The 24,084-nt window shown below is 44.3% G+C and overlaps 1 protein-coding gene across 2 annotated transcripts in view; it reads right to left on the bottom strand.

Moving 5' to 3' along the window:
• ABCG4 (ATP binding cassette subfamily G member 4) overlaps window positions 1-24,084 on the bottom strand; it is a 131,470-nt gene that overhangs the window by 13,457 nt on the left and 93,929 nt on the right. For both annotated transcript variants that reach the window (XM_033918125.1, XM_033918126.1), the window contains 7 exons: window positions 17,658-17,708; window positions 14,815-14,960; window positions 14,036-14,159; window positions 13,760-13,874; window positions 12,579-12,706; window positions 10,260-10,358; window positions 31-199 (listed from right to left, as the gene is read on the bottom strand). In XM_033918125.1, coding sequence (XP_033774016.1) covers window positions 31-199; window positions 10,260-10,358; window positions 12,579-12,706; window positions 13,760-13,874; window positions 14,036-14,159; window positions 14,815-14,960; window positions 17,658-17,708 — 832 coding nt within the window. The remainder of the gene's footprint in view (window positions 1-30; window positions 200-10,259; window positions 10,359-12,578; window positions 12,707-13,759; window positions 13,875-14,035; window positions 14,160-14,814; window positions 14,961-17,657; window positions 17,709-24,084) is intronic.

Here is a 24,084-nt window from a genome sequence, read left to right as displayed (position 1 = left end):
GGAAACTTGGAGAAGTGAGAAGATTCTTACAGGTGAGGACAGTTGGCATGAGGGCTGCAAACATAAGGAAGAGCATGGAGAAGAACAGGAAGCCAGTGTTGTTGAAGACTTTGCCAGCGTCATTCCCAATGTTCAAGTAAAGAAAACCAATCAGCAACCCAATACAAACATGGGACATAAACCTCAGGTGAGTCAGTACCTGCAATGATAAAATGAATGGAAGCAGTAGACAGGAATACAGAGGTGCAAGTACCAGAAAATAACAGGGCACCCACCTGTCTGTTTATAGCAAGTGAGCAGCCTTATAATATGCAACTAAATCAAACTAGCCTGGATCAAATAATTAGGAAAGCAACAAAAAGTTTAATATTATAACAGACTTAATAAACCACCCTTCATACAATGTCAGAGTGGATACATCTCCAGTTAGCAATAAAATACATATCATAAATACATGCACATTTATAGAATAAAAAAATAATTAAGAAATAACATAAAAAACAGGTAATACACTGATATAACAGTACAAAAATATTAAATAATTAACATGCATGTAAACCATACATAAAATACAATATTGTATATATATGATATTGATATTTTTAATATTTACGTATTTATATGTATATTAATATTCATTTTGGAATATTTTTGTACCGTGATGTCATATCTGCTTTGTGTTGCTTTCCTGCTTATTTGTGCAGTAGTTCTGCCTCTGTTGGGCGTTGGAATAAATAACCAGTGACAAAGCTACGATTTCAGCTCATCAGTGTGACTGAATGCTGGAATCATTTTAGAGGCTCTCCCCCTCATTCTATGACATGTCACCTAATTTAAGGGCTTTTTGGGTGCTTAAATTTATAGAATACCAGCATTCACATGGGTAAGCAGTACTATAACAAACTGGCAATTCTGTAATTATGCACTTAGGGCCGGATTCTATAAACGGTGCTGTTGAATCGTGTGCCTAAAAAAAACGGCTGCTGATCACGTGTCAATCGTGCAATAGCATCGTTTCTAGAATTGTGGCTTCATGAAAGGGAGGTGCCAGAAATGTAGGCCAGGGTTTTAAAGGCCAACATTTCTGGCGCTTACTTTTCACATAAATCGCGGCTCCAGAGGCGCTTTACAGCACATAATGGCACTTCCTGTATTAGTCACGCCTACAGTGGTCTTAGGTGTTGTAAAGCACCGCCATAGCTGAGATTCAGGTGCCGTTTTTCTAGGCAGGGTCTAGGATGATTCAGCGCGGTTGGTTCAGCACGGCCAGTTCAGCGCTGAATCAGCCCATGATGAATCTTCTTACACCGGCTGTGTAAGTAGATTTCTGGGTGTAATAAAGTAGTGCTACATGAAAAAGTAACGTGTACATATCTCATATCTAGGACACACCATAAACACCTTTCCGGATTCAGCAATCTTTGCCTACTTACATGAAACAGAGACCAAGGCTATATGAAATACTTTATTAGAGAAATAGAAAAATATAATTCATAAGCCAGCTGTAAATAATAACTAATTATTGTTCACAAAATATCCAAATACATATATGAAACTCAGTACATAATTATCACACAACACTTGCTAGATAAATGAGTACAACTAATTATTACACATTAGATAATTCCTTATAATAATAATTCCTGATTAGCAGCAAACTAAGAATAGCTTATCACCCCAGGATCTTCACTTCCCTTGTCCCAAAGACAATAGAATTCTATCTAATCCCAGCTGAGATTATAGATAATTTCCTTATTCTCACCATCAGATTAGGCCTTGGCACAGAATCAGGGAGAAGGAAGTCGTCTTCTACTCGGGGCTGAAGATATGAATTCTCTTGATTAGGAACAAAAGTCCGTCGGTCACTGGAACAGCTGTAAATTAGGTTGTCAGCACAGTTTCCTTTATGCGATGGAATCCAGATCTGTATAAAAGTCCGGTTTCTCTCTCTCAGGCAGAGAGAGTCACAAGAGGTAACTTATCAGTTCTTAATTATTAGAAGGTACGCGTGTAGAGAACAACTATGTTAAGATGCAAGCTCCCTCACACCTCAGCATAGACTAATACTAATTAGGCACCTTTTCATAAGGTTTCATCAGATAACCTCTCAGGACCAATCCAGAAACAGAACTTGGATCAATAGCCTTTCTGTGTAAAGTCCGATACAGGCTGTGAAACAGATGCGCCTTCGTTAGATAAGAACAGCACAGGAGCAATGCCTCCCCCAAGATTCACACAAGCTGAGCATGTAGGCAGAGTTGGATGTCCTTGACTAGAATACAGTTCTGGTACATACCCAGACATAAACAGAAAGATGATTTCTTTTTTCTCTTCTTGCAGACATTGGTTCATGCTGGAAATATAGTTCAGGTTTAGTGACATCATAGAGGCCCAACCTTCAGGTGTAAAGAAGGAAACACCCCTACAGCTGTCTGCTTGGGAGCATCATAGCACCACTTGATCTCGTTTGGGAGGATGCATCCTTACATATTCCCACCAAACTAGGGATGCCCTTTACTCTTCCCCACTGCTCAAGTCCCCCTGCCGCCGCCGTCACTACTGCTGCTGCCACTTACCTGTTGAAAAGTTCACTGGCATGAGCAGCATTTTTTTTCCTCCTGCTTGCACCGGCCTCGGCTCCCCTCTGACATGACATCCTGGTTCTGTGACCAGGAAGTAACGTCAGAAGGGAGTCAAGGCCGGTTTAAGCAAGGGTGGAAGATGCTGCTTGCGCCAGTGAACTTTTCAAGAGGTATGGGAGAGGTGGAGAGGAGGAGAGGCACCGATTTCCCCAGCAAGACAGCACCTGGAGGGCAGTCCACAGCCCCCACTTTCTCTTACGACGTCACTGGGCCAGAGAGGAGAGGCAACAACAGTGATGTGAAGAGGATTCAGTGCAACCGCAATGAAACGGCCAAGATGAATTGTCCCATGCCATCTACATAGAAACATAGAAACATAGAAATAGACGGCAGATAAGGGCCAAGGCCCATCAAGTCTGCCCACCCCAGTGATCCTCACTATCTATCTTTGCGGATAGATCCCACATGTCTATCCCATCTGGCCTTAAAATCCGCCACACTGGTGGCCTCAATAACCCGAAGTGGAAGACTATTCCAGCGATCAACCACCCTTTCAGTGAAGAAGAACTTCCTAGTGTCACTGTGCAGTTTCCCGCCCCTGATTTTCCACGAATGCCCCCTTGTTGCCGCGGGACCCTTGAAGAAGAAGATGTCTTCTTCCACCTTGATGCGGCCCGTGAGATATTTGAATGTCTCGATCATGTCTCCCCTCTCTCGACGCTCCTCGAGTGAGTAGAGCTGCAAATTCCCCAACCGCTCCTCGTACGGGAGCTCCCTGAGTCCCGAGACCATCCTGGTGGCCATTCTCTGTACCGACTCCAGTCTCAGCACATCCTTGCGGTAATGCGGCCTCCAGAATTGCACACAGTACTCCAGGTGCGGTCTCACCATGGATCTATATAGTGGCATAATGACTTCAGGTTTACGGCTGATGAAACTCCTGCGTATGCAACCTATGATTTGCCTTGCTTTGGATGAAGCTTGCTCCACTTGGTTTGCCGACTTCATGTCTTCCCTGACAATCACTCCCAAGTCTCTTTCTGCTACAGTTCTTGTCAGGATCTCGCCATTTAGGGTGTAGATCTTGCATGGATTCTGGCTTCCCAGGTGCATGACTTTGCATTTTTTGGCATTGAAACTGAGTTGCCAGGACCTAGACCAGTGCTCCAGCAGAAGTAAGTCATGCACCATATCGTCTGTCATTGCTTTTTTGTCTGTTGTGCTTTTGCTCACTACATTGCACAGTTTGGCATCATCGGCAAACAATGTTATTTTACCTCGAAGCCCTTCTGTCAGGTCTCTTATATAGATGTTGAACAAGATCGGGCCTAGGACGGAGCCCTGTGGCACTCCACTTATCACCTCTGACATCTCGGAGGGAGTGCCATTCACCATCACCCTCTGAAGCCTACCTCCAAGCCAGTTCCCAACCCATTTTGTTAAAGTGTCGCCCAAACCTAAAGAACTCATCTTGTTCAGCAACCTGCGGTGTGGCACGCTATCAAATGCTTTGCTGAAATCCAGATAGACGATGTCCAGGGACTCACCAACATCCAGCTTCCTCGTCACCCAGTCAAAGAAGCCGATCAGGTTGGATTGGCACGATCTCCCCTTAGTAAATCCATGTTGGCGGGGATCCCGCAGATTCTCCTCGTCCATGATCCTATCCATTTGGTGTTTGATTAGGGTTTCCATTAGTTTGCTCACTATTGAAGTGAGACTCACTGGTCTGTAGTTTGCCATATCCACCCTGGAGCCTTTCTTGTGTAGTGGAATGACGTTAGCCGTCTTCCAGTCCATCGGGACGTTACCTGTACTAAGGGAGAGATTAAAGAGCGCGGATAGTGGTTCCGCCAAGACATCTCCCAACTCCCTGAGTACCCTAGGGTGTAGGTTGTCAGGCCCCATTGCCTTGTTGACCTTGATTTTTGATAGCTCGCAGTAGACGCTGCTGGGTGTAAATTTGAAATTACTAAACGGGTCTACTGATTTAATCCTTGTATGTGGTTGAGGGCCGATTCCCGGCACCTCGCGGGTGAAGACTGAACAGAAGTATTCATTTAACAGTTGGGCCTTTTCCGAGTCCGTCTCCACATGGTCTCCGTCTGGTTTTCTGAGTCGTACTATCCCGCCTGAGTTCTTTTTCCTGTCACTAATATACCTGAAGAAGGATTTATCTCCCTTCTGGATATTCTTTGCTAGAGACTCCTCCATGCGGAATTTGGCCTCTCTAACTGCCGCTTTGACGGCTCTTGATTTGGTCAGATAATCTACTCTGGAGTCCTGTGTCCCTGATTGTTTGTAAGAGATGAATGCTTTTTTCTTCTCTTTGATGAGGTCTGAGATCTCCATAGAGAACCACTGTGGCTTGTTGTTCCTACTTCGTTTGCTTACTGATTTAACATAGCGGTTTGTTGCTTCCTGTATGGTGGTTTTCAAAGTTGACCACATTTCTTCCACGCTGTCGGTATCTGCTTGGGTTTGTAGCGCCTGGTGAACGAAGTCTCCCATGTCCTGGAAATTTGTGTCCTTGAACTTGAGAACCTTGGTCAATGTGGTAGATTTCGTGAAACCTTTCCTGAGATTGAACCAAATCATATTGTGGTCACTGGAGGCCAAAGTTTCACCCACCGAGACCTCTGTGATACTTTCTCCGTTGGTAAGTACCAGGTCCAAAATTGCCTGATCCCTTGTTGGCTCAATTACCAGTTGCCTGAGTCCTGCTCCATTCAAAGAGTTTAATAGCTTCCTGCTGCTGCCGGAAGCAGAGGAAAGCGTGACCCAATCCACATCGGGCATGTTGAAGTCACCTACCAATACTGTGTCCCCCCGCAAGGTGATATTCTCTATATCTCCGATTAATTCCAAATCTAGGTCTTCTTGATGTTTTGGGGGTCTGTATACCACGCCAAGATATAGGCATTTGTCCTTCCCTCTGGCCAAATTTACCCAAAGGGATTCCCCAGTGTACTGTACATCTGTGATTCTGGTGACCTTAATGTCATCTTTAGTATATAATGCTACCCCACCTCCCATTTTGCCCTCCCTGTCCCGACGAAGCAAGTTGTAACCTGGTATGACCATGTCCCACGCGTGGGAGTCTGTGAGCCAGGTCTCAGATATCGCCACCACATCCAGGTCGGCATTCCTCATTTCTATCTCCAAATCTAGGATCTTGTTTCCCAGACTGTGGGCGTTGACGTACATAGCCCTCCATGTTGTGTGCTTGTTGTATCTCAGTGGGGACAATCCCTCAATATCAACTAGACCACCATTAGTATTTTTCGCTTGTCTCTTACTCTCCCTAGACCCAGAGCTACAGCTTGTACCTATCCCAGACTCCCCATAACTGCAGTGCGCTCCTATCAGAGACTTGGTAATGTGTGTACCCTGTGGGGGTATTCCCGTTTGGGCTACTTGAGCTCCTTTAGTGCAATTTGCAGCGTGTGCACTCTCGCTGGTCCCAGAATTACAGTGTGTACTCCCTCTAGACCTAGAATTGCTACGTGTACTCCCCTTAGACCCAGAATTGTAATGTGACCCAATGCAGTGTTTACTTAGTTCAGTTCCAAAATAGTATTGGTAGCCCGTACCCTCCCCCAACTCACCTAGGCATATTTAAATGGTGTTCTCCACTTAAGTTAGGTGCAAGCAGGGCACTGTTTATAGAATACAGGCCTAAATAGCTTAGTATGCGCTTGTCAGGATGTTATTCACAGGGGCAGGGCTTCGGCAGGGCACAGGTAGGCTTACATTTACGTATTTAACTTAGAGCATACTGTATGCAAATTATGCGCATAAATGTCACATTTAGGTGCCAACATTTGCCTGAATTTAGGCACACCCATGTATGTTGGTATTCTATAAGACTTAGGTGCATAAGTATTTTAATAGACTAGAATAGGCTCAATTCCTACAAAAATAGAGTGCTCTGTTATAGGACTACCTTCTACATGACCAATCATAAAGAGCCTTAGTAGAATAAGACAAAATCAAGTGTGCAAAGAGCAGCCATAGAGCTTTATCGAGCTGTCAAGAAGAGGCAGCAAGGTCAATCCAGATGAAACTTAGGGCTTTTTTTACTAAGGTGCGTTAGCGTTTTTAGCACACGCAGCAGATTAGCGCATGCTCAATGCTGGCATTAGTGTCTAGCGTGCGCTATTCCGCACATTAATGCCTTAACACAGCTTAATAAAAGGAGCTCTTAGACAAGTCTAACACATTATTTGAGACATTAGGCCAAATGGTCCGTATCTGTTGACATCTATCACATAATAAACATTTTCTGGTCTTGTATTTTGCTGTGATGATGGTTCTGTATATGTAGTTCTTTTATATGTAAATTTACCAATATTTATTTATATTTATATACACTACTTTTTAAGCCCGTTACATTAATGGGTGCTAGAATAGATGTCTGTCTGTATGTGTTTCTTTCTATCTGTCTCTCTCTCTCTCTCCTTGGCCGCTGTCTGGTTTTGTTTTGTTTTTTTCTCTCTCTTGGACGCTGTCTGTCTTTTTTTTCTCTCTCTGTCTCCTTGGACGCTGGCTGTCTGTCTGTCTCTTTCTGTCTGTCTCCTTGGCCCCCTGTCTATCTGTCATTATTTCTTTTTCTCTCTCTCCTTGGCCACTGGATGTTGTTTTGTTGGGGTTTTTTTTTTTGCCTCTCTCTCCTTGGCTGCTGGCTATGTGTCTTTTTTCTGTCTCTCTTGCTCCCTGACTGTCTTTTTTTTCAGTCTGTCTCTCTCCCTTGCCCCCTTCTATCTTCCTGGCCCCCTGTCTTTCTTTCTGTATGTCTCTTTCTGTTTATGAAAACCCCCACTCAAAACCCACATAGATATACAGTATATAAAAGAAATTAGGTTATTGTAAAGTCTCGTCCGGTTTCCTCGGGTCCGTAGGTGATGGGTACCCGCTGGCAGCTCCTTTCCCTTCCCACGCCTGACGGTGGCCGCACGAGAGACTACAGGAACTCACGGCAGCCATTTCCTATTGGCAATCTGCACGGGGCAGGAGCGAAGGAAGATCGCTCCTGCCCCGAAAGCTCACTAGACCACCAGGTAAGACCGAGATGCCGAGGGGAAGGCAAAAATATGGGGGGATTTTTTCCCCCCTCCCCCCAAAAAAATTGCGATTATGTGAAATCACGAGTGGTGAAACTGCAAATGGGGAGGGGGAAGTGTAAAATTTGCTTGAATCAGAAACATCTATAAAATTATTATTACATTCTGACCAAAATGCAGAAGCTTCAATGTAACCTCTACAGACAAAGCCTCTAAGCCTGCTTCCCCTCTCAATCCCACCTCTAAAACAGATGAGTCATCAGTCCCCTTAAAATACACTTACTCTGTACAACATATGGAACAGACTAAAATTGTACTTCTGCTTCCCCTCTCAAATGTACATGTAAACAAATGAGCCTTAAACCCATCTCAAAACTCCCCAGATCCATCTCATGGCTCAATACACTAGTCTATGGGTTCCGAGAGTGATAACTGCAAGTAGAATACACCTCCCTCCTCCCAGCCGGCTTGAACTTGTGTCATCGCCACTTTTTGCCTACGGGTTCCTGATGAAGGGACGCTAAGCTCCTGAAACCGGGCTTGGTTGAACCTGGCATTGGGGTATTGGATCACCACAGCCCCTGTGTTCTTATAGCAAGATTCATGAAGACTTTTTGAAGATAAAAGTCGGCTGTATTTATTTTTCTGGGGAGTTGGCTGGGGGGGGTGTTTCTCAGAGTGATCTCTATGATTGATTTACACCTGTGTGTTATTAGTTACTTCACTGTGGTTTATCAGATATTTTGATTTAAGCACACGTGAGATACCCGATGATGGTGTGCAGACGGGGGTATGTTTGCCTTTGCCTTGTTGTGTGAAGCGCTGGAGAAATTCTTACTTCGCTGACCCTCCACACTGAGGTTACCCACATCATTAATACTTAATATATGTATGGTGAAAACCTAACCAGAACTGCCGCAGAACGGGACTTAGGAGTAATCATCCGGGAAGATATGAAAGCTGCGAATCAGGTGGAGAAGGCAACAGCAAAAGCTAGACAGCATCAGAAGGAGCTTTATCAGTCGTAAGCCTGAAGTGCTACTGCCGTTGTACAGATCAATGGTGAGACCTCACCTGGAGTACTGTGTTCAGTTTTGGAGGCCACATTATCAAAAGGATGTGAAGAGAATGGAGTCGATTCAGCGAATGGCCACTAGGATGGTCTCAGGACTAAAAAATCTCCCATATGAAGAACGTTTGAGCAGGCTGCGCTTATATTCTCTCGAAGAGTGCAGGGAAAGGGGGGACATGATAGAAACATTCAAATACATCACGGGCCGTATTGATGTGGAGGAAGAAATATTTTGTCTTACGGGTCCCACGGCGACAAGAGGCCATCCGCTAAAACTCAGGGGGGGGGAGATTTCATGGGGACACCAGGAAGTATTTCTTCACCGAAAGGGTAATTGATCGATGGAATGGTCTTCCACGTCAGGTAGTCGAGGCCAGAACCACGTTCGACTTCAAGGGACGATGGGACAGACAGGTGGGGTAGCTCCAGAGGAATGCTTAAAAGATGGATTCCCGGAGGAGGGAGGGTTCTTGAGTGGGCAGACTTGTTGGGACGTCGGCCCTTTTCTGCCGTCATACTCTATGTTTCTAACTTTGCACAGGTGTATTCTAATTGCAGTTATCACTCTCAGAACCCATAGACTGGTTCTGCCTGTTAGTTGTGTCTTTCAAAGTATCCGTGGCAGTTTTTCTTTGGAGTTGTGTAGTCAATACACTAGGAAGCACATTCCACTATTGCACTATCATTGCAGCAATATACCAGAAAGGTTAGAGAATGGAGAGGGTTCTGGGCTGCTACTGGGAAACTTCTATATGGTCTTGCTTTTCAGTTCATCAAGCGTTTGCAAGTCTGTTGTCCTGACAGAGCAGAGAAGAGCTCATTCAAAGTATCTCTGTTGAGCTGGAATTAGTTGAGAAGGATGGGTCTTCATCACCTCAAGAGAGGAATGTTCTAGAATTACAAGGTTTCTCATGTGTGTTTTACAGTAAATCAGGGGTGTCCAACCTTTTGGCTTCCCTGGGCCGCATTGGCCAAAAAAATGTTTCTGGGGCTGCAGAAATGCGCAAACGCTGCAGCAAGACAGAGGAGGGAGCCAGCAAGATGGTAAACACCCAGGAGCAGCAGAGGAAAACACTGCATCACCCTCGACCGGGGCCGCACAAAATATTTCACGGGGCCGCAGGTTGGACACCCCTGCAGTAAATCAACATCCCAAAACGGAGAAAATGCTTTGGACCAGTGGTCTTCATTAATTTTTAAGCTGGGACCACTTTGAATTCTTATGAGCTAAAGGAGAGCTGTCAAATATCTTCCCATGTGGAGCCATGTCACTGCTGATCCATCCCCATCAGCCCACCTTCAACCTTCAGTGAGAGGGTTAGCCTCAAGATTTTGATCTTTCAAACATATTGCTTTTCCCCCCATCCATTTCCCCCTTTGTGTCATAAGCTTTGTTTACTTTTCTGCTACTCTGCCCAGAGGTCTCCATGGGCCGCCATTGAACTCCAGACCTTGCATTGAAGAACATTTACCTTGAGCGAGGAGAGGGATGTTCCAAACTCGTATGGTCTCTTGTGATGGAAAGGAATGCACTTGACTTACCGTATCTCTCAAGATGCAGATGAACGTTCTCTTGAACAGGATACAGAACTGGGTCAGGGCACTTGTAGCAAATGTATGACTCTCAATAGAAGAGATATCCTGAAGAAAGAGTGATAAAAAGACAAATAGAAAGGGAATTCTCACCCAGCAAGAGGAAATGACACCAAATAATGAAAAAGATATTAAATTCTCTACTAATGAAGACAATTCCATCCACCATATGGGGCAGACTAATCTAATCTAATCCTTAGGTTTGTATACCGCATCATCTCCACGTTTGTAGAGCTCAGTGCGGTTTACAGTAGATGAAATAGGAAGGAACTACAACAGAGGGTTAGAGGTAGAAGTGTGAAGAATATTTAGAGGACTTGGGATGCCAGATATAAGAGACTAGCCAATATTATCCAATAATGGTGGGAGAGATTAGGCCCATCGAAGACAAACTAAACCCACCTACAAGTGAGATAAAGCTAGATCACAAAGAAATCAATCTCAAATAACTATGGAGCAATGAAAGGGAAATCCCAGTGAACAATGGAGTAGAGAGATATGATGTTATAGCCAAACCTGCTACTTGGGTGGGCCTTTGTGACTTCCCCAATCCATAGCTAAGAATCTCCCTTACCCTTCCAACCTCTCTCCCCCCACAAAATATACAAGGGTCAGTAACTATTTTTTTCTCAAGTTTTCAAGTTTCAAGTTTTATTTTAGTTTGATGAATCGCTTATTTAGTTTTACTAAGCAAGATACAACATTATTATTTTTTTTTAAAGCATATATTTAAACATATCGTTTAAAATTTAAAATAATGGGTTAGACAGACAGACTTACAGACTGATCAATACACAAGGTAAAGAGGGACAGAATTACAATTCAATATTTTAAAGTACGAAGAGAACCATAAAAGGAAAGAACATTAGGGAGGGAAAAATGGAAAATGGAAACCTGAAAGAAACTAAATGTAAAATTTGAACATGTGCAAATACTGGAAAACTAATATACAGTATATGTGATTTTTTTGCTTCTCCCCTACCAGAGACTTCTGACTCATCTCTTATGTGGTGGCAACATTAAGAAGTACATGTCACACACTTCAAACATATATATTAGATTTCCAGTGTTGATGCATTTTTGAGAGAAAAAAAAATAGTTGCCATGACTTATGAATCAACCCTCTTATATAAAGTACAGGATTTTGGAATTTTTTTTAACCTTCCCCTCTGCTCCCACATCCAACATCCTCTTTCTTCCCTCCCATCCCCTCTGCCCTTGGTCCCAATATGTTTGCATCTCTCCCCCCTTCCCCCAGCCTGCATACCACTAACACTAGCTTTCCCAGCCACTGCTCAGGTACAAGGAGGAGGGATGAAGGTGCCCAATTCTACACAGTGGTGTAGTAAGGGGGGGCAGGATTGGACCGCCCTAGACACCGTCTTTGTGGGGGCGCCGACACCTCTCTGCCCCCCATGCCATGCTTACACCCCCCCTTCTCCCCATACCTCTTAAAATTTTCGCCAGCACGAGCAACTTCTCAAACTGGCCTGGTTCCCCTCTGAAGTCACTTCTGGGTTGTCGGACCAGGAAATGATGTCAGAGGGAAAGCAAACACCAGATTTAAAGAGGTATGGGGGAAGGGAGGCCACGAGTGTGGCATGGGGCAGGGAAGGAGCTGGGGGGGGCGCAGAGGAGAGCACGGGGGGGGGGGACGACACGACGCAACTATCACAGGCGCCTCCTACCCTTGCTTTGCCACTGATTCTACAGGCCATAATCATTTCACAGTTAAGTTTGATATGGATATTCATCTTGTTTTAAGGTTGTTGCTCCTAACCTCTGAAACCAACTTCTCTTGGATATCCAATTAGAAACAAACAAAAAAAATAAGTCAAACAAGCCCTGAAATATTTTATTTCATAAAGGCATTTCCCTCTCATAAGGCAACTCTCTCATATGAGGGGCAAAGTTCTCTCTATCTTAAGAACACCTGGATTGTCTGTTGTAATTTTTTGTTCTTTTTCTTTCCTATATCTGTTCCTTCCTTCTGTATCTTATTATATTTTATTTAGTTACTGCTTTTAACTTACTGATTTTATACTAAATTATAATCTAGGTTTCCTATTATCCCTTGATGCTTTGTATATTTCATCCATACAGTTTTACTGTAAACCATCTAGATATCCTATGATTGGCAATTCATCAAATAAAGGTGAACTATGAATTATGAAGGTTCTGTGTCCGGAACAGAGTGTTCCCTTGTTGGCCCATAGAATTATCATTCCTTCAGTTTCTCTCACAAGGGTTTGCCAGCACTTCTCTTACCGATATGGTCTCTGCTTGGCAGGACAGACTATCAGTCTTCTTCTCTGCACTGGCACACATTCCATCCTGCACGGCTCGGAACAGGACTGGGTTCAAGTCACCATACTCACCAGATGCCACCTCAATAACTGCAGAAAACATGGAGCATGAGAAGCTTGACTTCACTCTCTTTGCCACGACAAATGTCAAGTGTCAGGTTAAGTACGAGGTCAGTATTCAGAAGGCCAGGTCAAAGGCTATGAAAACTGACCAGATGAATAAGCTAAATGGAGCCCTCCTAAACGTAACTAGGCAGTTCACTTTAGCTGCTCAAAAGTCTGAGCACAATTAGGGAGTTAGGTAGGTAGGGTTACCAGATTTTGTCTGTAGGAAAAAAAAGAAGGCACATGGTCCAACTCCATTCCATCCCTAGCCCCATCCCCACACAAACTTCATCTCTTCTTCCCCAAGCTCAGGGCTGTGTTGGAGGGCCTCCGAGCATACGTGGATTTGATGTGATGATGTCACATTGCATCAGTGTGTGCTCAGAGACCCTCCAGATGCGGCCCTGAGTCAGGACCTTCCAAACCCTGGCCAAATAGCTGGGTTTTGAAAATCCCCCCGGGCACCCAGCCAGTCCTGTGTCTGGGTTTTTCTGGACATCTGGCAACCCTATAGGTAGGTAAGCGAGTGGTTGAGAACAGAAATTTAAATCTGGCTATCTTCCCAAACATCCAAATAAAATGTGTGTTCAGTATCCAAGACCCACCTCCTGATGCCCTCTGGGTACTAGTATAAATTAAACGGTGCTGGCATCCTAATCAGCCCCTCTCCCCGCATTCACTGTTAATCTTTTGAAAAGATACTGGCAACCCTGACCTCATTCTACTAACTCTCCACCAAGCACTTCCCACACTTTTTTTTTTAAAGACTGGATCCCTCATCCTACTTTCAAACAACACCCCAAGTGTCCATACTGCTACAGAATATATGGTAAACAAGTAATAAAACCTATGAATGACAGCTGGATCCACCTCCATCTTTTACAGCCAGCACTTTCAGAAGAACAGATCCCATCCAGACAGCTTATATGTCTCAGCCCATCTTTTCTTGTCTCCTGCATATATCCACTTCCAGGAAACAGGAAATAGAATGAAAAAAAAAGAGGTCACGTGGCCAGTTGGAGCTATGGGGGGACTTACTGAAATCAGCAGGGTTGTGGTAAGTGGGACACTGAAGGCCCAGCTGCTTCAGGTAAGGAATGAGATGAGTCACTGCTCCTTTAAAGATACACTGACCTTGACTCAGAATATAGAGCTGTGAAAGAGAGAAGACAGATGTAACTCAGTGAAAATGGAAGGGATAATTTGGCTCGTCAACACCCCTCCAACCATCTCCCCTTTCCATCAACATCCATCTTTCACTCCCCAATCCAGGTCCACGATCACATCTACCATCCATCTTCTGTCACTGCTCACCTTATCAAACATTTCAAAGAGTTTAGCACTGGGCTGATGTACGACGCAAATGATGGTTCGGCCGCCCTGAGCCAGAGACTTCAAAAGAGAGAGCACCTGAAAGCAGGAGGCGCTATCTAGACCACTGCAAGGGAGAAGGAGGGACAGCAAAGGACATGAATAAGTGAACAAAAGCCAAACCTATGAAACGATCTCCTCTTAAAACAAGGCCCAAGATTATGGGTCCTGCTACCATTAGCAGCCTGTATAATAAGTTACAGCTATATTCTGAAAGTATACTGACCACATATCTCTTTCCATTGCACAGTGAACAGCTGAGGAGAGATGCTGGTGGGTATTGCTGTCCCTTCATGCCATTGACAAGGCGTGTGGCTGTAAAGTAGGGGTTCTTACCTTTTTTTTGGGGTTCCCAAACCTCTTTAAGTGGTCAGTAAAACCCTTCTACTTCATTCCTAAACCACATGTCCACTAATGACTATCTACAGCTACATGTCACTTTTAGCCACTAACAGTGCTTTCATGTCACCAGAATTACAGTAGTCTACACTTATATTACCAATAACTGTCCTAATAACTGCTTTCACTCTGTCTAGAAAGTTCCAATAAAGACCCTTCTCCACACCCATTTGACCTCTTCACATAGACTTTGGGGGGTGTGGGACCCACTGATTATGAACCCTTGCTGTAGAGAGAAGTTGGTATGTCTGCTACTATTCCCTCGGGCCATGACACAGCAGTTGTACAGAGAACACAGGCGCTGTGTTCGATCCTGTTCTTACCTAGTTGGCTCATCAAAGAACATGACAGGTGGGTTATTAACCAGCTCCTGTGCAATAGCCAGACGCTTGCGCTGTCCACCAGACAACAACATGGTGCGAACGTATGCGCATTCCAAGAGTCCCAGAGCTGTAAGAATCTCATGCACCTGTTGGAAGGAGAGGAAGAAAGCATTGAATGGAGGTGGTGTAAAGCTGAAAACATGTTGTGAATGACTGCATGGCCTCTCACTGCCTGCATCACACTCAGGAGTGTAACCAGACACAGGGGGAATGTCTGCCCCAGGCGCCATCTTGGTGGGGGCACCAGCAACCGTCTTCTTCTCCGCCCCCTTCCCACTCCACATACCTCTTTAACGGTTCTGGCTCTTCCTTCAACTTCAGTTTGTAGACCCACACCTAGGAAGTGACATCAGAGGAAGAGCTCAAGCTGGCGTGAGCAGCAGGTTGGGGGTTGCTGCTCGCACCGGGAACGTTAAAGAGGTACTGGGGAAGGGAAGGGGCGTGCACGCATGGCAGGAGGGGGGTGGAGAAAGGTGTGCCACTGCTCCAGGCGTCTCTCACTGACCTGACAGCAGATTTTGGCTGGGCCTAAGGAGAAAATGGGTGGGCACTAAAAGTCCTATCTACCCCTACCCTGCCCCCCCCACCCTACACTTTTAAAAGAAACTAAGTACCTGAGGTGGCAGGGATCCCCAAGCTCCGCCAGATGAAGATCTCCCCAAAGGCACTCAAAAAGTCCTGTAAAGAGCGCGTCAGTCAACAGCTGTTTCTTGAGCTGCTGCTGCTGGCACTCAGTGCATGCGTGAAAACTGAGCATGTGCAGTGTACAGGCAATGGCAGCTCAGGCAGCAGCTGTTGACTGCTGAGCTGGGAATGGAAGTTTTTGGGTGCCCATGGGGAGATCTTTAGCTGGTGAGGCTTGGGGATCCTCACCAGGCACCATAGCAGTGTGCCGCCGTTGGTTGGCTTGAGCCCAAAGTGGGTGGGCCTGTGCCAACCTAGGGAATGTGACACCCAAGGCCCCCATATAAAATATTTTTAGCAATAATATTTTTAGTAATTCAAAAAAGAGTTTTTAAAAAAAGGTGTTTATTGAAAGCCTCACAATTTTATTTTTTTTTTAATCATTTATAGTCCGCTTTCCTGGTAGACTAGCAAGTTAGATCAGATTCACTAGCAACTTAGATCAGATTCACAAGTTTTGATGCAGTCCAGTGGACCCCGAGTTTCCTAGAATCATGTCCCAGTCTCTCAGAGGAAAATTCTCTAATAGCGCCAGAAAAATCTAACGGGTTGCTGTTGCGGCCATTATTGTAACTATTTAATAAAGAGAAGTCATTTGCACAAAAAAATGCGCCTGCACATGGAGGGTCACAGAGTTTTGAGAAGGGTCGCTACTCGCTACATTTACATGTGATGAGCTGTTGGTGATAGCGATTGGCACATGCACAGAACACACCGTGAAGAGAGGCTTAAATGTGTGCATGTGCTGGGAAAAGCAAGCGCAGTCGTCACCATCATCATCATCTTCAGGTAAAGCAACAATGCCGCCCTATAACTGCGCCCATGGATGGCATGGGAGAATATGAGGAGCGGTGTGTCAATCGTAGGCATGCCGGTGCTATTGGACGATGAGGAAGGGAAGAGAGATGCAAGCGTTGGCTGTCAACAAACTTGCTTGCTAAAAAGAGAGACGAGAAGGCACGCTTCTAAATTTTGTCAGGGCTGGAGCAAAGATGTTAAGGGAGCCTAGGAAAACCTCCAGCGTTGCACCCACTCCCAATAAATTGTCCCAGTCCCTAGCCCATCTTACCCCTAGGGATTTCATAATTAAATTCTACAGTCACAATTACTCCCAAACCCTTGCCAGAAAAATCCTGAAGAAAATGGACATCGTGTTTTGTTCACCTAACAGTTAGCCTTGCTTTCTCTTCCATAAGCTCAACTGTTCCTAAAGTATCTAGACAACTGACCCACTCATCTTCTTTCTCCTCCATAGTGATTCCTCTGTCCTATTAATCTCTTTCTCCTCAACAACGCATTTCCGGTCCTATTAACTCTCCTCTTCCCCCCTCTTAAATTCAATCAATTTGTACCTCGCTTAATCTATTGTAAACCACATAGAACTTAACGGTATTGCGGTATATAAACTGTTATTATTATTATTATAAGCTATACTCACTTGCCTCAATTTTGAGAGAAAAAATATTGCGTTTTATGAACATTCCCTACCTTTTTCTTTTGTTGTTTCAGTCCTGCTTGCCTGCAGACTTTGGGCCGCTGGCAGCATCCGTTAGTAGAAGATGCAGCTTTCAGTGGCCCTGGAAGTTTTCCCTCTCTGCTTCAGCTTCCTGTCCCCGCAAAGGCCTCATGAACAAACTTAAATTGTGAACTCTTTGGGGACAGGGAAATACCTAGTGTACTGGAATGTAACTCACGTTGAGCTACTACTGAATAAGGTGTACATCTAAATCCCCATAAATAAATAGGAACACCATACTCAGCCCTTCCCCCTTCCCCGGAGAGTGAACAGACCATCAGACATAGCCCTCGCCCTGATGTGATCAGATCACTACACTCGACTCTTCCCCCAGTAGTCTCCTTTCTGTTGCAAGAGGAACACCACATTCAGCCCTCCTTCCACTCTCCCATGCTGATCAGAGTACCTCCCTACTTTCACCTTTTCATTTCAACGGCAGTGAACACCAGAATAAACCCGTCTCACTATTCTGTGATGGGAACACGAGCTCTTCCCTCTAACCCCTATCTCCACAATACTGGGAACATCAGACTCGTATTTTCTCCCAACCCCCCATGTCTGCTGCGAGGAGAACAGGACTCACCAGCTCTTTCTTCACTTCCTTTTTTTCATTCAGTTTCAGATTTGCTGCAATCTGCAGAATCCAAGGAAAAAAAAAAAAGATTTATTTTAAGAACAACGCAAAGGGTAGCTGAAAAGATCTTAAAGAGGACAGAACATCTACTCAACAACTGTAACCCATTAAATGCCAGATGGAGCCATGACATCTGCATCAACTACCAAATACCAGCTGCACCAAAAACTTCCCTTATGCCTCAACAGGGAAATTCTGTAAACGGACCTAAAGTTGGCACACCTAGCTAGGGTTTCCAGACATCCGGATATCCCCGGGCATGTCCTTCTTTTGAGGCGCTGGGCAGCAATGAAAATCAGTCTTTGGAGGATGTGTCCGGGGCTCCGGACGACTTTTCAAAACCCGGCACTTTGTCCGGGTTTTGAAAAGCTTGGAAGAAAGCACTGTCGGGCAGGAGGCATCCGTGTAACGGGGCAGGGGGTGAATGGAACTGGGCCCGAGGGTGGGTCTAGGGGTCCAGATTTTCCAAATGGAAAATCTAGCAACCCTACACCTAGTTGATGTAGGCACCTTAATTGGCACCGATAACTGACAAACAGCACCTCGTGATTGACGTCAATCGCACTTAATTGGATATTAGGCGCCTACCATTTTGAAGTAGGCGCCTACCACAGAGTAGGTGTCATTAGGGTGCAGATCATGGGCCTGTTTTGTATGTAGGCACCTGTTTTAGACTTAGGCGTTGGTAGGCCTCTATAAGTTTGGTCTGTGTCATTCTTAGACACAGGTATTTAAGCCGAGTTCCAGTTGCATCAATGCTAACCATATCCTGCCAGTTACACCACAGCAGCTCCACAAAGCCTTCCTGCCCTCTACAGCTATGCCATCTGTACTCAGTTACCCCAAGCCATCTGGTTCTAGATGTTAGATTTACCGTACTTTTATCTTTGGAAGTTTTTCTATCATGTTATACTATACTATTTCTGTGAGGCCGAAATTCGTTATATGGTGCCAAAAAAATCAGCACCGATAACATTTCACGCTATGCACTGTTGGGGGCACTGTCGGTAGAATAGCATTTGGTGCCAGGATTCGCACCCAATATCCCTTTCCATTTCCATATCTGGCGCAAGGATTTACACCAAGTAAAACCTGGGGCAAATTCTTGCACCTAAATGAGATGCAGAATTCCCTTATTCTTTAGCATGGTGCAGAAATTCCAGGAACACCCCTGATCCGCCCACGACTTTCCCATGGCCGTGCTCCCCTTTAGGAATCACGCGAAAAAGTTATGCACAGATCCCAACACCTAAACATGCAAGTGGAAATTTCAATTAATGCATTAGCACCCAATTATCAGTGCTAACTGGCTTGTTAATTAACCACCTAAGTATTTAGGCGGGTATAAACCTGTTAGGTTACAAAAATTAGATAGTTCTTTGTCTAATAGATATTGGCATTGTCATCTGGAAGTAGGAACTTTAGATCATTTATTGTTTCATTGCCCATGTATTATGAATTTTTGGAAATCAATTTGGGACCAAATTAATAATTTATTAGATAACCCAGTGGCATTATCCTATGATACTGTGATATTTGGTATGGAAATGGGAGCAAAAAGTCAGATTTCTGCGAATAATAATAAATTACTACTCATAATGACTGGTGTTGCCATTCAGCAAATTACATATAATTGGAAGGATTGGAGGAGATTAAATTGCAACTTCTGGTGGAATTCTTTATGCCATATCTATAAAATGGAAAGGTTTATTGCATTACAACGGGGATATTTTAAGAAGTTTCAGGATGTGTGGAAACCATTAACAAAGTATTGTAAAAATTAATTTGAAATTGTTTCCCTTATATTTATCAACTTAAGGTGTAGGGAGGGGGGAATTTTATTATTATATGTTTTATATGGAATATATGGGTGGGAGGGATGGAAAAGGGGAAGGGATAAGAATTTATGAAATGTATCAATGATTGTTTGTAAGTGATGTATTTATTGTTAATGTGAGTGAATATATTTAACATTTAATGTAATTTTGGAAAATGAATAAAGAATTAAAAAAAATAAAAATAATTAATTAATTTTTGGAACAAATATTTGGCTGCATCTCTATTAACTCATCTTTAACTCACAATTCAATCCAAACAAAACATTAAATACCCCAAAGCGGTTTCAAAGTCCCAGAGAGCTATTCCGTGATGAAACTAGCTCCCTTTAATTTCGCACTTTTAAAACATACAAGCATGACCCACAGTAACTTCAGGCCAGGCCCCCTCCCCCCTCATAGCGGTGTCACCTATGAGTGCTATATTTAATTATTTATGAACTTCCCATTTCCCAGCTACATCTGAGACCAGTGCCCCCCATTTTTTGCCATCACTCCGCAGCTGTGGATTCTCCACCCTACCCCAAATCCCTGGTAACCCTCCACCCCAAAGCCCAAACATCACCCCAAGAACAACCAAATGCACCACAACACAAAACAAAAAGGAGGAGAGTGGGTGGGAAAATTACACATCAGGTGCCACCTAACTCTATCTCTTCCTCAGGAGACTAATCCCTCAAACCCACCGAAAGTTTCCACCAATCCCAAACACAGCTCCTCCCAACATTTGTTTATTTAGCTCCACCAATCCAGAATACATCTATACTTCCACTCTTGCTATCTTGGTTCATAGACAAAACCGCCGAAGACAAAGGCACGCGCCGACAACTGAGCGCAAGACGGAAGTACATGCCGAAGAAAAAGAGAGTGTTTTTAGGGGCTCCGACGGGGGTTTTTGTTGGGGAACCCCCCTCCAGTTTACTTAATACAGATCGCGGCAGCGTTGTGGGGGGTTGTAAACTCCCTCATTATATTGGAAACTTAACTGTTTCCCTGTTTTTTTAGGGAAAAAGTGAAGTTTTCAGTAAAATGGGGGGGTTACAACCCCCCACAATGCGGCGCGATCTGTATAAAGTAAAGTGGGGGGGGTTCCCCCACACACACACCCCCGTTGGAGCTTTAAAACAGTCATTTTCTTCGGCGCGCGCCTCCACGCTGCGCTCAGTTGTCTGCGCGCGCCTTTGTCCAGGCGCGCTTTTGACCTGACACCTGCTATCTCTTCCATACACACTGTCCTACATAGCCTTCACTGCTCACGTCACTTCTCCTTAACCCTCCCCCCACCCCAACCCATTTATACAAATCCCACCTGCAGGTGCTCAGCTCAGCTAATGTTATTAACAGACCAGATAAGTCTGGTGTATCTCCTAGCCAGTTAAATTTTAGCCACTAACTGTGAATATTCAGCAAAGATAACTGGTTATCTCATGCTGAAGATTTGGATTTAGCTGGCTAAGCAATATAACTGGTCAGCACCATTCAGTCTGCCCAACAAAAGCATAGCTGTACCCTCCACCCTAGCAGATTACACTTCCCCCTCCAAATCTGTGGGTTTTTGATTGAAGGCCCCGCCCCCAAATTTACATCACAGGAAATCGCTGTTCCCGGCGTTGTACAGAGAAAAATCGATCCTCCCAGCTGCACTTTCTTCACTGGAACAGGTCAGGTTATTCGCAGTTTTGTCTTTTTTTTTTTTTTTCCACAGAAAAACCGCAAATAACATACGTAAAGTTATTTGCGGTTTTTCTCCATTCGCTGCCTTGCCGTTTCCCCATCACCGCGAATGCGGAGTGGGAAGTGTATACTGTAGCCATTCATTTTTTTGTGCATAAATGTATAGACTGAGCATTTATGGCCCCTATTTAGTGTCCAGTACAGAAAAGATAAAAGACTTTGATAGGCTTCCATTATTATTATTATTATTTTTGTATATGGTTCACCCATTTATATGCTTTTAATAAATTGATTGTCCTTGTGGCTGATGTGCTGTGTCCCTTCCCCACTCTCTTTTGTGTCTTACATAAATTTGGGCACCATTTATAAAATCCTTTTATAGAATCCATAAATGTTGGAAGGGGGATAAGGGCATATGCATGGAGCGAGCAGGGGAAGGACATGAGTGGGGCTCTTACTTACATGCATAACTTGCTGAATATTGTCTATCACGCTCATCCCTGCCACATTCGTGAGACCACAGTCATACCAGGTCTTTGGCTGGTGTGACTGAGTGCAGAAATGTATGGTGGCCAATATTGGGTTGCACTAGTATTCTATATTGAATTTGGGCCCCAAGATGCCATTAGAGAATAGGCTCTCAGGGCCCGATTCAGTACCTAAATCAGTAGGAACCTAGGGAAATGGCACCTAGCCTACCACACATCAAAGTTAAGTGCTATTTGTAGAACCACATCTATCGGCACCTGAACTTAGTTACCGGTAAGCACCGGTGTTGGTATACTAGGGCGGAGTTTTCCTGGCCTAAAATACCGACATCTAAATGTAGATGCCTACTGGTGCCCAATGCTTTCCATGCCCAAACTCCCCCCTAACCACGCCTACTTTTTCTGTAGGCGCTGGCAGGCGTCGTGCTGAATTCCAAGCAGAACTTAAAAATTTAATTGTTTTTTTTAAATTGCATTTTCAATTATCACACCTATTAAAAAAATTTTAATTCTGCACAGAAATTGGCTGGGCGCCACCGAGGTAGATGCCGTTTATAGAATCAGGGTCTCACTGTGTGGCATCGAGGCGCCTAAATGGAGACCCCACTTGCACAATGGAAGAGGCGCGTTCCAAAACCCGTTAAAGACTATTTCTTTCAAAAATGAGTTCACCTCATACTGCCTTTATAAATGGCCAATAAATGTAGAAGGCATTCATTCATAACGTATGTGATAGTCTTTTTTTTTTTTTTTAATATTCTTTATTCATTTTGAAAACTTACAGCAAGCGTACAGGAATATATCATTAACAACAACAATAACACTTGTAATTCTCATATAATTCTACAAACATAAAAATTATATCCCATCCCACCCACCTTCTTTCAAATATTATAATTAATTATATCATAAATATAATATAAACACATAATATAATGAAATTTCCAGAAAAACTCCCTCTCACCCCCCAATGTACATATATTCATCCAAGGAAAATGATGTTTACTCCTTACACTATCGTTCCAATGGCCCCCAGATCTTTATAAAATTATTATAGTTCCCTTTCTGTATTGCAATTGCTCTTTCCATCTTAAAAATATGGCATACCGAATTCCACCAAAATGTATATGATAGTCAATGAAAACAGTTTTCCTGTGTTGGATAGAATCCTTGAAAATGAAAACATGCATTTACCTAGAAGATGAGAAGTTTTGGATCTCATCTCTTCAGTTGCTCCCCATGCACTTAACTTAGATTAATGTATTCGTAAATGAGGGCCTAAGTTTGTTTCCAAGGCAATAGAGGGTGAAGTGACTTGCCTGGTATTGCCTGCAGCAGTAAGAGAAACCTGTGCACTGCTCTAATCGTTCGGCTATTCCTCCACGCCACTGGTAGAGGCCAGGCATGTTGAATTAAGCTTGCTTAGAACAGGATTGAAAGGTGCTGTTAGTGACATGGAAGGGGAAGGGTGGAGACATGGAGGTGGTGTCAGTTTCAATATATGAGGTCTTATAGGGGTAATTCTGAAATGATCCACAATAGGACAAAGGCCTAGATTCACGAACCTGCCCGATGTGGGCAGGTCCGATGAATTCATGAAATATGCAGATGGGGGTGATGGGAGGAACGCCCCCATCTGCCTGCCCGGATTGCTCTACAGCGATCCCAGCCCTTGCGCAGACAATCTGCTTTCCTTGACCAAACATTTGTTGAGATCGCGAAGATCTAGAATTGGTCTGAGATCTCCTGTTTTTTTGGGGACTAGAAAGTAACGGGAGTAAAATCCCTGCCCCTGCTGATCTAGAGGAACCTCCTCTATGGCGTTCAGAAGAAGGAGGGATTGAACTTCCTGAATAAGGAGTGCAGACTGAGGAGTGTTCAAAGCAGACTCTTTTGGTGGGCTTAGGGCCGGAAGAGTTTGAAAGTTGAGAGAGTAGCCGTGGCGGATGATGTTGAGGACCCATTGGTCCGAAGTGATAACTTCCCACCGGCTGAGGAATAGAGAGAGACGACCACCTATAGGCTGAGGTAGGTGGGTGGAGATATGAACACTGGTTATGCTTTGGAGAATTAAGTCAAAAGGGCTGTGACTTTGGCTGTGGAGGTGGCTTCACAGGCTGCTGCTGTTGCTGTGATCGAGGAGCTTGACGTTGTTGTTGACGTTGACGTCTGGGTGGCTGGGAAGTTGTCTGCAATGGTCGAGCAGCATAGCGGCGCTGATAAGCTGACTGCTGTCTGAAAGGCCGTGTGGTAGGAGGCTTCTTTTTATTTTTGAGCAGAGTATCCCAGCGTGTTTCATGAGCCGAGAGCTTTTGAGTGGTCGAGTCCATGGATTCCCCAAAGAGCTCATCCCCCAGGCATGGTGCACTGGCTAACCGA

Source organism: Geotrypetes seraphini, chromosome 13, assembly GCF_902459505.1.
Source record: "Geotrypetes seraphini chromosome 13, aGeoSer1.1, whole genome shotgun sequence".
Taxonomy (NCBI): Eukaryota; Metazoa; Chordata; class Amphibia; order Gymnophiona; family Dermophiidae; genus Geotrypetes; species Geotrypetes seraphini.
Note: the sequence above shows the minus strand (reverse complement) of the source record. Positions and strands in the feature narration are given on the sequence as shown.